General features: G+C 40.0%; 1 protein-coding gene across 1 annotated transcript in view; it reads right to left on the bottom strand.

Annotated features, from left to right (window-relative positions):
• Positions 1-4989: 4989 nt before the first annotated feature.
• The window catches only part of polrmt (polymerase (RNA) mitochondrial (DNA directed)), a 49187-nt gene continuing 40303 nt past the window's right edge, over positions 4990-13873 (bottom strand). The window contains exons 17-21 of the mRNA XM_005734029.1: positions 12847-12945; positions 12411-12483; positions 9729-9820; positions 8645-8718; positions 4990-5808 (exon numbers count right to left, since the gene is read on the bottom strand). Coding sequence (XP_005734086.1) covers positions 5759-5808; positions 8645-8718; positions 9729-9820; positions 12411-12483; positions 12847-12945 — 388 coding nt within the window. The 3' untranslated portion in view covers positions 4990-5758. The remainder of the gene's footprint in view (positions 5809-8644; positions 8719-9728; positions 9821-12410; positions 12484-12846; positions 12946-13873) is intronic.

Here is a 13873-nt window from a genome sequence, read left to right on the forward strand (position 1 = left end):
CAATATGCCTCGTTTTGGTTTTGCTGCAGGATGAACTTTTACACACAGCGCTCCATAAAAACAGCAGGGAGCAAGGCCAAAAATGCAAAGTCAGCTGCAACAGACATCCAGCACATGGAAGGTGGAAATATATTTAAGTCAAATTGTATGATTAGTGGGCACAGAAGAGTTGTATGTGATCAAACTGAAGAATCATAAAATATTCAGTTGTTTAAAGTAAGTATGTAAATAAAATAATGAATTTGTGTCTTACTTTTTCATATTTTTTTGCAGACAAAATATTCTAAAATTCTAAATGAGTAATCTAAACCATTTTGAAAACCTTCAAAAACTCTCAAGCACAGAAATCACAAAAGTTTCCACTTCTTGACGTCCTTGCTCAGACATTTTTGGAGTGCCATTTCAAAAGCCACAGTTTTCCCTGCAGTGTTGAGACAGATGGTCTCCAAAGGGGGAATTGAATAGACTTCACACTTATTGTGTGAGTTTGCCACTTAGAGGTTGACATGGAGATGATTAAAGAAGCCTCGGAGGGTTTACTTCTTTCCATCTGAAATTTAAAGGAAAATTGATGTTTGTTAATCATGCATCAGCGCCAGTCAGCCAGACTAAAGGTCAGACCAACTAATACTAATATACCTGACACACACTTGCCAACACTGTACCACCCGTCTTCTAAACACCAGAGCACCCAGCCCCCGTCCCTGCAGTGCCTTCTGCTTCCTCTCCCCTGCTATCATAGAGTTACGACCCCGTTTGCTCCCACAAGGGCTGTCTGTACAGTGTGCTCCCCTGCCAGTGCTGCTGAGTGCTGGGAGATAGACGAGGAGAGCCCAGGAGCCTGGCAAGGAAATCAAAGTCCTCTCGGCAAAAGTGAGTGGTGCGGCTATCGAAGAGTGGCTTCCAGTTCTGGCATGTCTCACAGATAGCGACCAACACTTCTGTGGTGTCTCCTCTCTGATGATGCTGCAGCTAGAATAAAGAGCTTAGTAAAAGCCCTCCACTGATGTCTGATGGTGCTTCTACATTCAGTGACATACAGTACATTCAAGGTAGGCCGTGATAAATATTCGAAGTTTTTGGATTGAAGATTTTTTGAATAATTAATGTATTATTGCTTCTATGCATATATCTTAATTCTATTTCTGGCCATGGTGGGTTGGAGACTATGCCAGAATGCTTAGAGTGTGAGACAGGGGAACACCCCACATAGGCCCTCACTTTATCACAGCTCTAATGTAGCCAGTCACTTTCACACTTATCACCAATTTAGAGTCCCCACTTAACTCTAATCTACTGTAGCTGGACTGCCAACAGAAAGCAGACCTCAGCGACTCCTTACATTCACAAATACCCTTCCTGTTTCCATAACATTTGTGAAACTGCCTAACATATAATTAAAAACAGAATACAGTGATTTACACCTTTATGTAAATGAATGAAATAAGCATCCAGCATCTGGTTAAAGCGTTATAACAAACCAGATTTGTATTAGATGGAGGTTCTGAGATTTGCTAGCGGAGGTTTGATTATTAAAAAGTGACTATAAAATAAGGCGCTTAAAGAATCTTGTTTCATGTACATTAAAAGAACATATGTGCAATCTTGAAGATTATGCTCTACCTTTTAATCTCTCTAGAGAGGCCTTCACGTGAAGGGTTTGTCAAACATCTGCCCCAACATCTGCTCGTAATACATATATTCTCTTATGCAGGCTTGTAATGGAAGCTACCTGACTATTTCTTGCTTCAAGCCTTGCTCCATTAGTGCAGGTTTGACCAGCGAAGCTCAAAGGATCTAACAGCAAACATCCAGGGAATCACCTCAGAGACAACACGACAGGCCCATCAAGCCACACGTCAGCTGTAATATCATCTTCAAAATCCTGTGCACTCCCTTAGCCAAAGTCATCCACAGTTCTGGCAAACAGCACACCTCCTCCCAACAAAAACAGATGTCTGTTCCTTGACCTCCCCCCCTCTACAGTAACCTGCTAACAGGTTCCACCATTTTTAGTGTTGTAGAGTAATACTTTTAAAGCTTATACTATAGTCAGACATCCCACGCAGGCATCTGGTATGCGGCGCTCATTCATGACCACTCCTTGGTGCAGAGCTGAGGTCAAGTAACACTTTTTGTCAGGCAGTCGTGTTGTGAAACATGATACGTATTAAGTATGTGTGATCCTAAGAGCACTTTGCAGGAGAGAGCTCCGTCCTTGAAGCCCAGTTGGGAAAAAAAAAATCAAAGGAAAGGAGAGGCAGCTCTGGGCTATTGTCTGCTGAATAGAGACCTTTGCTTGGTGTGCATCAGGTTAAGATTAAAGTCAAAATCATAGCTTTCTTTATTAATCAATAAAAAAAACATGACAGTTAAATCAGAATCATAGAATTGTGTAAAAGTCTTGAAGCAGTTCATTGAATACGTGTGCAAAAATGCTTGGAAATGCTGAGCATAAGTTAAGTTTGTACAAGCTTGAAAGCCAACATTTTGTATGACCACCTTCAACATAATATCTTCAATGTAGCCTGAACTCTCTTAGGAAGCTTTCTTGTCATTTCTTGAAGTAGTCACCAGGAATAGTTCTCCAAACTTCTTGGAGAACTTCTTGAAGCTCTTCTTTGGATGCTGGCTGCCTTTCACTCCATTATCTGTCAGCATGTTTACATTCTACTTCACTGATGTTGAGGTCTGTGGGGAGGCCAATCCACGATTGACAGTGTTTCGTTGTGTGTTTATCTTATTAGTTATGCTTTTACTGCATCGGCAGTGTGTTTGGGATCAGTGCACTGTAAGTGCAATAAAAGCATGAGCAAATGACAAATAAAATCGGTGCAAATCAAATCACTCTTTTTCAGATGGTACTGAAGTGTAATTCCATCAATTCTGACGAGTTCTCTAACGCCACTGAGTGAAATGCCAAAACCACGACAGAGCAGCCACATTGTTTTACAGATCGCTGCGGCACTCACTGTTGTGCATCTGTCCTTGCCTTCTTATACTCTGACAGACGTGTTGTCGCTGACTTTCAGTCCAGTTCTTTGGCATAGCTCAGCCTTTTCCCCCCCATTTCTCTTCCTTAAGAATGACTTCTTGACAGCCACTCTTGCACTGTGACTGAATCCTGTTGATGAGGCTTCAGTGAACAGTAGATGGATCAGCTGCACGTCCAGATGGATCTCTCAGCTTCTGTGTCAGGTCTTTGCTGACATTTTTTCCTATTTCTGAAAGACATGACTTTCAGATACTGTTCATTTGCTGTAGATAGACAAAATGAAATTTAAGGGGTGAAAAACTAACATTGTCCAGTTTACTCTTTTTTTTTAAGGACACAATGCACAACGTGCTGAAATATGCCAAGTTTTCATCTAATAGCTCTTTGGGAATCACCCAAAATACGATTTTATACCTGCCAAACTGTTAATTTTGACATTTCTCATAGGTTGAACTAAATAAATGAGAATTAGTGATGTGTTTTTGTGAGAAACTACTAGTAACAGTACCCAAGGATCCATTTTACAACTGGTAAATTGCCAGATTACACTGCTTTATTCTTTGAGTTTGGGGTGTTTTTATGCTTGAATGAGTCATTGATGTTAAGTTTTGACTTTCAGTGCTCCTCATGGACAAGGACCAGCTTACAAGAGTGAACTTTTACATCCTTACGTCCTTAGATTTCTCTGAGGTGATGTGATCAGGGTCTACTGATTGTGAATCATAACTAAAACTAAAGGAGACCCGAGCATTTACAACAGTGGCCCCCAGACTCTGGAACTCTCTACATCTGAGCGTCAGATCTGAGAGCTTAACTCAATTTTCTGTTCTGGTATTTTGCTGAGAAGCACTTTCTGACATTTATCTTGAAAGGTGCTATAGAAATAACATTCAAATTACTCTTACTTAAGTAACTTAAGGACTGGACTGAAAATAAGTTAAAAAGCAACCAGTGTCCAAAGTAAAACTTTTAAAGACCCTGAGAAGTTTTTCTCAGACCACTTTAAAAAGTTACAGAAAGTCTGGTGCCTTGGATGCAAAATCTAAAGATCTGAGGTGTGGCTCAACACTTTTGCACAGTGCTGTAGATTTTACTTTTATTCTAAAGGTGTGCTGGCTATAAAAAAAAACAAAAAACTAACTGCACCAGGTTAGCTTACCTTAATGCCATTTACAAGACAGCAAACATGCTCATTTCTCAAAATGAAAACCTGTTTTTGCCCTGGTCATACCAGGGGTTTTCAAACCTTTTCTGAATTTTAGTAAATGAGGTTTAGCACATACAACCATCAAACTCATATTTGCCCTGAAAAATCATATTCAGCTTAGTTTTACTGATTATTTGATACACCTCACCTACAGTGGCTCTGCACCCACCAGTTTGAGAATAATTTCTAATAATATGGTAAATGGCCTGTACTTGTATAGTGCTTTACTCAGTCCCTAAGGACCCCAAAGCGCTTTACACTACATTCAGTCATTCACCCATTCACACAAATTCACACATATATTTAAAAGACAAATGTTTAACTAACTTTTCTTATAGTACTCAGCATTAATTGTCATCCCCAAAAACCTGCAGTGCAATCAGCACACACTACTTATGCCCCCTCAAAGATCATTTCCATTTCATTACACTGCCACTCAGCCAGCTTTGTTTGGCTGAGCCTACATTTGCCTTTGAACATCAATGGCACCTTTTGTCTGAAACTGCTGTAACGTTTCCAGCAATGATCAGATAGCACTTCTGCTATTTTTATTTCTACATGTGGCACTGGCCCAGAAAAATAAGATCTGAGTTGATTAGTGAAGCCTGAAAACCCTTTGTGGTACATCTAAAACGAGGCCTTCATCTAACAGTCTAAACAACAGCACTGAAATATGCAGATACGATTAAATAACAGGCAGTCCGATTCATCCTGTTTAAGCACACTAAGAATACCAAATGTTTGACTGAAGCTTTGAATAAGTAAGGAGTCATTTTAAGAAGCATGTTTATTTTATTGCAACCGTCAAGTGTTTAGTTACTCCAAGAAGGTGAGAATATTATGGCTTCATCTCAGAGACCCCGACACGTCCGGACATGTCTTGGTTTCTGTGTCCTTTACACTCATTTTACAGTAAAACACATCTTTCAAATGTCTCTTCTTTAAACGTCTTCTGAAGAAGACAAAATGTTTTAGACACCACCCTGCCATTCAGAGGTAGGGGCTGCAGAGGCAGGTCAGTGCTCAGTGGAAATCTTTACATCATGATACCAGCAGACACGCAGACACGCACACACACACTCATCCACAATAACACACTGTAGGTAGAAATTTTTTTTGCTCGAGTAGCAAAAATATTAGAGTGATGAACAGACTGGCACAGTTCACATTATATTCATTATAGCGAATGAACACACTCACTCACTCCCACCCACACTCACACAAACCTGAATATGGCCAGGTAGAGTCTACTAAGAGAGGTACTTTTCCGTAATTGAAGTCTTACGGAAATACGCTTATTCCCTCATTTTTCACTAGGATGAGTATCCCACCATTTTCCCATCAGTCTAGAAGTCAGTTAATAAGGCGAGTTCGCTGTGTACACCTCCAACAGCTCCAGCCAGGCTGAGGACCAGGAGGCAGGCAGGGTGCGGCTGGATCAATGTCCTCATGTCTGTGGAAGACAAAGCCGGTAGGGACCCTGGAGCCTGCAGCTTCCCTGCTGCACTCTGTCAATTCCACTCATCTCCTTCTACTGGTTCGCTCTCACGAAGCTCTCAGCTGAAGAAAAAAGTAGATTCTTTCACCCGCTGGAGATCAAAATCACCTGGAGAGGCAGGACGCAATGTGTCAGAGCACATTTAGTCACCGGACAGTAGTTATACAAATTATATGACCTACATAAAAACAAATAAATAAGTGCCACGTAGTATTGCTGCATTTGGTGAAAAACAAAAAAACAAAACTGCTGTGTAACACTGATTTCTTATATTATTTTAAAAAAGTGCAGACATCTCCTCCAACTGAATCATTCTCACAGAGCTAGTTTCCACGGGAACACATTAAAGGCAGCGTGAGCTGTCATGTTTACTTTATTAAAGGAACATTTGTGAGCTACTTTTGGATTGAAAATTAAAATAAATGCATGAAGAACAGCAACAATTAGCTAAAGTTAAGCTGCTGTTATATTTGCATGAAAAGGGAAAAGTTTAGCATCACAGCATAGCATTTGGTAATAAACCAAAATATTAGGTGCAATCAAAAGGTTGGGGGATCGAGCATATATAAATGAAGACCAACTTCTTGTAAAAGTCTGAGTCGTTTTTAGAACAGGTACCATTTTTAGCTCACTCCATTCAAGGTCCATTATGCCTCTTTGTACTTGTGCCTTTGCACTATCTGCTGGATCCTCTAGGGCAGGGGTGGGCAATCTCAGTCCACGAGGGCCGTTGTCCCTGCAGGTTATAGATGTGTCCTCGAACCAACACAGCTGATTTAAATGGCTAAATTAGTTCCTCAACATGTCCTGAAGTTCTCCAGAGGCCTGGTAACGAACTAATCATGTGATTCAGGTGTGTTGACCCAAGGTGAGATCTAAAACCTGCAGGGACATCGGCCCTCGTGGACTCAGATTACCCACCCCTGCTTTAGGGTTTCAAAACTTGAACTTGATTTTCATTTTCAGGAAGTGCTATGAAGTCAAGGAGGAGGAATGAGTGAACATTATGTTGGTGTGCCCACAAAACACAACCCATTTTCAGAATGCTCTGTTCATGCTCTCAGTGGCATGCTGGCACACACCACAGTTTAGGTTGTTTCCACTAAATGTCTTCCCCCTGATGCCTCAGGATGTTACAGCATAACTGAGAGTCACCAAGTCAACTCGCATCCCAGAATCTGATTCACCATTGCAAATTTGGGTCTGTTTGAATGAGAACATTTATATTTGCTATCTGTAAGAGTTTGAAGACCATGGTGAAAACGCGACGAGAGCAAGTGCGGTCACTTCCTTCCAGTCAGCAACCAAGATGATCCTGAAGAGCAGATTGGCCAAATTTAAATCACATTCGTTGTTTTTTAAATTATTTTTAAGTAACTTCATAATACATTGCATAATCCAAATTATTAAAAATAATCTATGATTCGTCCAAAATTGATTAAATCTGAGCAAACTGTTCTAAAAGACCAACTACAACCTTTATGCCACAGAAGAAGAGGAGAAAATTATTCTTTTAAGTGGCTTTTTTAAGTGAAACTTTAATGTTCAAATTGGAGGGCACAAGTAAATTTTCCATTACCACATGAATGCTAATTTTAGGTCTGAATGAGGTCCTGTCCTGCACTCTGTGCTTAGCCTTGTGTGCTCTGCCTCTCTGACAGTTAGGTACACCAGCAGGAGCTGCTGTATAAATTATTGAGGAAAGGACACAAAAAGTGAAGAGTGAAAAGGCTTATTATAGCTGGAACATGCTGACATCAAGTTAATATACTAACTAACTAACATAGATATCAATACAGTTTTTTGTTCCTTCATTCATGTTTGGATACTTGCTGCCCTCTTAGCAGGCATCCAAGCTCCCCCATAAACTATGCATAATAATTTATTGTCTTTATTATGTTTTTCCTTCAATTATTGGCTCTGTCAGACTGATAATAAGATACTGCACCCACAACCGATTCATTGAGTTGTATTCTTAACTCCAAGTCCAGCACACAAACAGAATAGCTGACAGCCATCATTATTCTCACAGACGGCCAATCAGTTATTCCCAAACTCAGACTCCAGCTGGTAAAACATTCACAGGTTATTGAGTTCTCTCTCCAGCCTTTTTTAAAACCCTAAATTTATAGTTGTAGATACACCTCATCAACTGATGCTCTTCATTACACACACACACGCTGAAACCGGATAATCATACGTTTCGGATCCTTTACAGTAAAGATTATACTCCACATTCAGTGGGGCCTTCTATTGAAATGAAAACTGCGGACATGCGGGAAAACAGACGCCCGAGGTGCACACCTGACCGGTCTCAGCCACATAAGCTGATTATGCAGAGGAGGGACACAATTAACAGCAATCAATTGGTACAACCCAGCTGTCAGTGCCAAGCAGATCATAAGTATACAAATGGAGATGGAGCAAGAGGTTGCATAACAGAAAAGCCTGCATCCACCTGACAGAGAGACAGAAAGAGAGACTGCCTCTGTGCACCACATCCATTTAGGAGAACAATGGATAGAAACGCAAATTACATCAAAAGGTAAAGTGAGGAAGCTGGACCTGCAAGTGGCCATGCAGGTTACGAAACACAATGACACAAGCTTATTAGTTTTTACTTATTATTTTTAGTTATTTAGTTTTTGAAAATGTAGAATACTCTAATCTGGGACCAAATCAGGCTATTTGACCAAGTCTGATATGTATGGACAATATTCAACACTAATCAGAATTATAAAGCAAGGAGGAAAATGCAGAATTGTGGATGGATCCAGTTCATACGGTCCACCAGTATTGCCCTTCTGCTAAGAGCTTTAAGGTATACCTGTACAAGTTCTCTTCTGCCCAATTAGGAACAAACCCCATCACCCTGTACCTTGTCCTTGTAAACACTCCATCAAGCCCAGGTGTTTGGGAGCCACACAGCCTCATTCAAACTGACCTGTCTGGGGCACTTTGGCCAGCAGCATTATCAGCCTTCTATACTCCTGGTAATTTTTGCTCTTGGCTTCAGTCCTGCCACAAAGAGGAGAGTAATAAAGTTAACTCAGAGAAAAATGTGCTTTTGTCTCTATAGGAGTACAAAGTCAAAGGATTTTCAGCCCTCCTACAAACGCAGTTACCTGTTCTTTCTTCCTTATTAACAAAAATAAAACTAATTGAATATATAAATATGTTTTTTAGTTTAAAAATGTAACTACTGGGAAGAAGGTCTCATTGCCACCACTGTAAAGTCCGCTCTGTTTGTCTGTGCAGTTTTGTCATTCTGCAGATCAATGTGAGAGCAACTTTATACTCTGCATAAAAACGCTACACAGCAAAGTACATTTGTGCACAGGTGAGCTGGGTTATTTTTTGATACTAGAAAAAAATTACTTTAACATTTTGATGAATAAAGAAACCCAAAATTCCTTTGTAGTTCCACATCTCCTCTTCTCTGACACATCCTAGAATGAAAAATGTGTTCGTGAAACTAGGCAGTAACAATGGTAAGAGAGACAAAGAAGGTGCTGTGGAAGTGGATGATGAGCATAACCCATCTTGAGGGGGAGGATAGTAAGACGGACATGGGGAGAGAGAATCATGTTGTATCTAATGCAATGTAGAAACTGTAGAAAATCTCAGTGCTTTACAAGGACACAAAGCCCTGAGATTAGTGGCTATAAAGCCCTCTTATGTTTGTCTAGCTTCTGTTTTATAACCTGTGCACATGTAGTAGCTGAATATGTTCAATCTGTGGTGGCACATATCACAAATATCACAAAAATCTCATTAAAGGTAATACAATATAGCATAAACACAGACTCGTGAGAATGATGGCTTGTTATGTAAGAACAAGAGGGACAGACAGCAGATAGGTGCAACTAAGTATGAAAATATGAACTAGTAGCTATTACATAATATTTCACTGAAATGTTGATACTGTATGACAAATATTTTGCTGCCTGAGCAACCACAGTAGCGCTCCTGGGATCTGTGTGTATGAGCCCAGTCAAAAGTGCTCCTCCATGTGGGTGCAAACTCACAGGACTCCTTTGCAGTATTTGTGAAGCAGGAAGTTGGACAGCTCTTGAAGGATTGGCTGGCTGTGCAGGGCGACAAACTGTTCCCGACAAACCTGGCAGGAAGACGAGGCAGAGAGAAGTGCACTTTGAGTTAGTTCGGTTTAAACGTTTGACCGTTTGACTCTGGCTTGCTGACCAACTGAACAATGAATGGAGCACAAAAGAAGAAAAAAAAATATCAAGGGATGCAACCAAATCTGGCAAATGGACCAGCTCCAAGAGCTGAAACAACTTTGCCTTGGCTGTATGTTTTCTCCATTTCTGCTTCAAAACCCATTTTTGTCAAATGTACTGAAAGAGAAGGTAGGGTGGAAAGAATTTATTAAAGTTAGAAGATAACAGGAAAAGATGAACTGTGTTGTAATAGTATTGCGTTAGTATTTCCATATTTATGCAGGTCTGGATATCACACAGGTCTAATTAAAATCAAATTATTTTCCATAACTTGAAAGAACCCCATGATACACATTTGCTGGCTCGAGGTGACTTAATTTAATAGCTAATTAACAGTCATTCATGAGAAGATCATAGATCATCCAGCACAATATCACACGGAATCTCTACAGGCACGTCAAACTGCTTATCAGAGACCCTAAAACTTTTGCACCCTTCTGTAAATGCTGATATCGTACTGTGCAAAAGTCTTGAGCCACTCGTCATTTCTTTAGATTTTGTTGCCAAGGAGCCGAACTCTGTAATTTTCTTTAAAAAATGGTCTTTGACTTTCCTTTGGACTCATTTTCAGTTCAGTCATTGTGCCGAAACCTTTTTAGAGGAACTTGTTTTGTTTGTGTGCTGCACCTTAACTCTGACCTATGAATCATTTCAACATAAAAAAGGCACCTGAACTCAAGGGACGAACCTGTGTTATGTTGTTACACATAAAAATGTAGCCAGTTTGTTACGAGCAGCCTGTCACAAAAACATTTCTTCTTCCATTTCTTTGCTTGAACCTATGAAAATTTCCAAAGATAACACAATTTGACAACCATGACAGCATAAAGTTGTATTTTTGCACCAACATGGTGATTCCCAAAGAGCAGTTAGCTGAAAGCTAATATCGCAGCACACTGCACCATGCATCCTTAAAAAGATATCCAAGAAAACCAGAAAGTAGAAAACAAAGTGGAGGACAAAAACCAAAACATGTGTCAGGCCTAAACCTAGATCAGGCCTAGACCTTCAGTTTATCTATCTTCTCTAATGTTCAATGAAAGCTAATCTGAAATCATCTCAGGGGAAGGGTGGCTGTCAAGAAGCCATTCTAAAGGAAGGGACATAGGGAGAAAAGACTGATGTATGCCAAATTACACAAGAACTGGACTGAAAATCAGCGACAACACATCTGATAGAGTCACGAATCCAGATTTGAAAGTTCATGGTTTAACTCCTCATCAGAACAAAATATATTAAAGTCAATATCAAATATTGACTTTCAAGCTTTTTAGGATTGTAAAAACTTTTTTCTGCCTTCTAAACTGTATTTGCATGTATGTTTGCAGATTAAGTGCTGTAACAATTTTCCTCACCATATATAAAGAAATGAAGGGTGGGTCAAGACTTTTGCACAGTACTGTAAATATACAGTAACATATACGGTTTTACTATCAGACTATTTCTCCCCCACGTCTTGTTAAAAAAAAAAATCCACACCACCTTTTTAAAGTTTATATGTCTGAACGTATCAGAAGAGCTAGAACTAAAGTTTCTTTCCTTTATGAGTTACCTTTATCAATTATGTTGTTTAAATCAGTTTCCTTAAACTTTTAATTATTGTTATCTGTGGGTGCATTTCACAGTGAATCAGAGGTGTACTCCACACCTCGCCCAGCACTGATAGGATCCGTGCCCTTTTAATAGGATGCGCAGTCCAGAGAAATTGGCAGGTGAAGGAAGAATCAGTTGCCATTAAAACAAGGATCTACTTCGTGTGCTTAGGTGTTGACCAAGATATTTCATACCCCCCGTCTACCGCTGTGTTCAATTACCTGTGTAATGAGGAAGGCGTACACTCACACAGATGAGACGGAGAATATGCAAGGGAATAAATATAGTGAGAGGGAACTGCTTCATTGGTTCTAACTCCTCTGAGACTGGGTGAAGACATAAAATCCCGACTGCTCTGAAGCTACATCTACAGAAAATTGGGGCCTTATGGTAATTTGATCCATTTTATTCAATGCTGTGTCTCAGTCTGGGTCTGACGACTGAGTTTCAGCTGGCGGGGGCAGGCAGTCATTTATTCAGCACATCAGCCTGTCTGCTGGTGCTACCTGCAGCCTGTATATGTACAAAGCAGTGACAAAAAAAGTTTGTTTCACTGGCATCACCAAGCTGTTCTCCCAAAACTGAAGCACTAGTCATAGGTGCTGCACAAAATATTTTTATCACCTGCTTCGGCTGTAGAAATGCTAAAAGAAGCTCAGGTCTCAGTGATTTCAGAAACACAAAAACACTGCTCAGCTTCGACTAAAGAAAGCAAGACATAATCAGTGGTGTCATTTTTTAACTTTAATTAATCAGCAAAAGAAGGCAAGCGCAAAACCCTGAATATACATGATCAAAACATGCTGGAAACAGCTGTGAAAAAATTAAGTAATCTGCACAGGCGGGAGCAAAAAAATGACTGCTTTAAAACGTTACCTTGTTCATGGTGTCCACAGTGAGCGCATGCGTCCAGAAACAGTCATGAACTGAGACAAAAGTCAGACCAGAACTGAGAGAGGACAAGAAGAGAGAAGACAAAGGCATCATGACAGGTCACGTGCAGCAATTACATCACAGAAAAAGGACAAAAGAAAGAGTAGACAGTGTTACTATAAAAGGTAAGTGCACAGGACTTTATTAGAAACCTAGCAAGCCAACAGCAGTTATTCATTCAAAGCCAATTACAGTGTCATAAAGAGGGAATGAATTAACAGAATGCCTATTTGAGGTGATGAATGGACTTAATATGAGACTGCACTCATATGGGATCATGCAAATACAGAGAGTGCCAATATCAGACTCTATAAAAATGATTCTGTAACACCAACAAAAAACGTAAAGAATCTTTTATTTCAGGTTTTTGACACGTTACCTGTAGCAGTGGAGAGATGTCAGCATCATGTGTGTGGAGTCCAGAGAGTGAATGAAGTTTGGTGGAAAAGCATTCTTCTGTTTAACTGTGTCTGGTCTCCTGTGAAAAGACAAGAGAACAAAGCGCAGACATATAATACCTTATATAGTTATTTTCTCTAATGGTTCCTGTACACAAGCTTGAAATGGCCTCATTATGAACCGTGCTCATAATTCCCCAGAGTGAGACAGTTACCAATCTATCATTTTTGTTTATGTTTAAGTCTTTGTAAAAATAAAACCTCATTTAAATCTTTCCACCATCCCCATCAATAGTGTCTCCTTGTGCACCTCAGGTTACTTCAGAAACTATGTGAGCTTTGCTTCATCGAAGATACGTTCCAATCACTTGCACGCACACATCTGCGAAGCAACAGGGGAAATTTGTGCAGACCCCAAACTCTGCATAAAACTTCACGTTAAGGATTTCACTGGTGTGGAGTAAGCGGAGACCCTGGCTACAGCTCAGAGACAAAAGTGGAGTTTTCCGTGGAATAGTCCTTCATGCCCAAGCCTGGAGGCAATACTCAAGTCAGGAGCATGACCCGGAGCAAGCCTTCTTGTTTTTTTCCAACAGTCACAGGGTCAGAGTGTCCGTCCAGAGCTCTACTGTAACATCTTTAACTGTCTGACATATTAAGTGCCAAATGTCCCAGCCACTGTGGCCTTATCACATAACTACTTAACTATTGATAAAGTAAATGGGTACACATGGGTAGCCATGTAGGTCGAATATAGGTCGGTGTAATAGTCATTTACATTCTATACTAGTATAAGCTTCTTGTAAACAAGAATTTAATGTACAGTATATCAATAAAGACCAACTTTCCCACTGTAAAAAAACAACCTGTTTTATACTTTCTTCTGATAGAGAGAGTACACGCTATTTAACTTGAATGTTGACACATGCTGTCTGTGTGTCAAGGATCATTATTGAAGTGACTGCTGTTGCTTCAGGTGTGTAAATGTGAAACTCACTTTAGAGAGCA

The sequence above is a fragment of the Pundamilia nyererei genome, unplaced genomic scaffold (genome assembly GCF_000239375.1).
Source record: "Pundamilia nyererei isolate P.nyererei 1_Seehausen unplaced genomic scaffold, PunNye1.0 scaffold00056, whole genome shotgun sequence".
NCBI lineage: Eukaryota > Metazoa > Chordata > Actinopteri > Cichliformes > Cichlidae > Pundamilia > Pundamilia nyererei.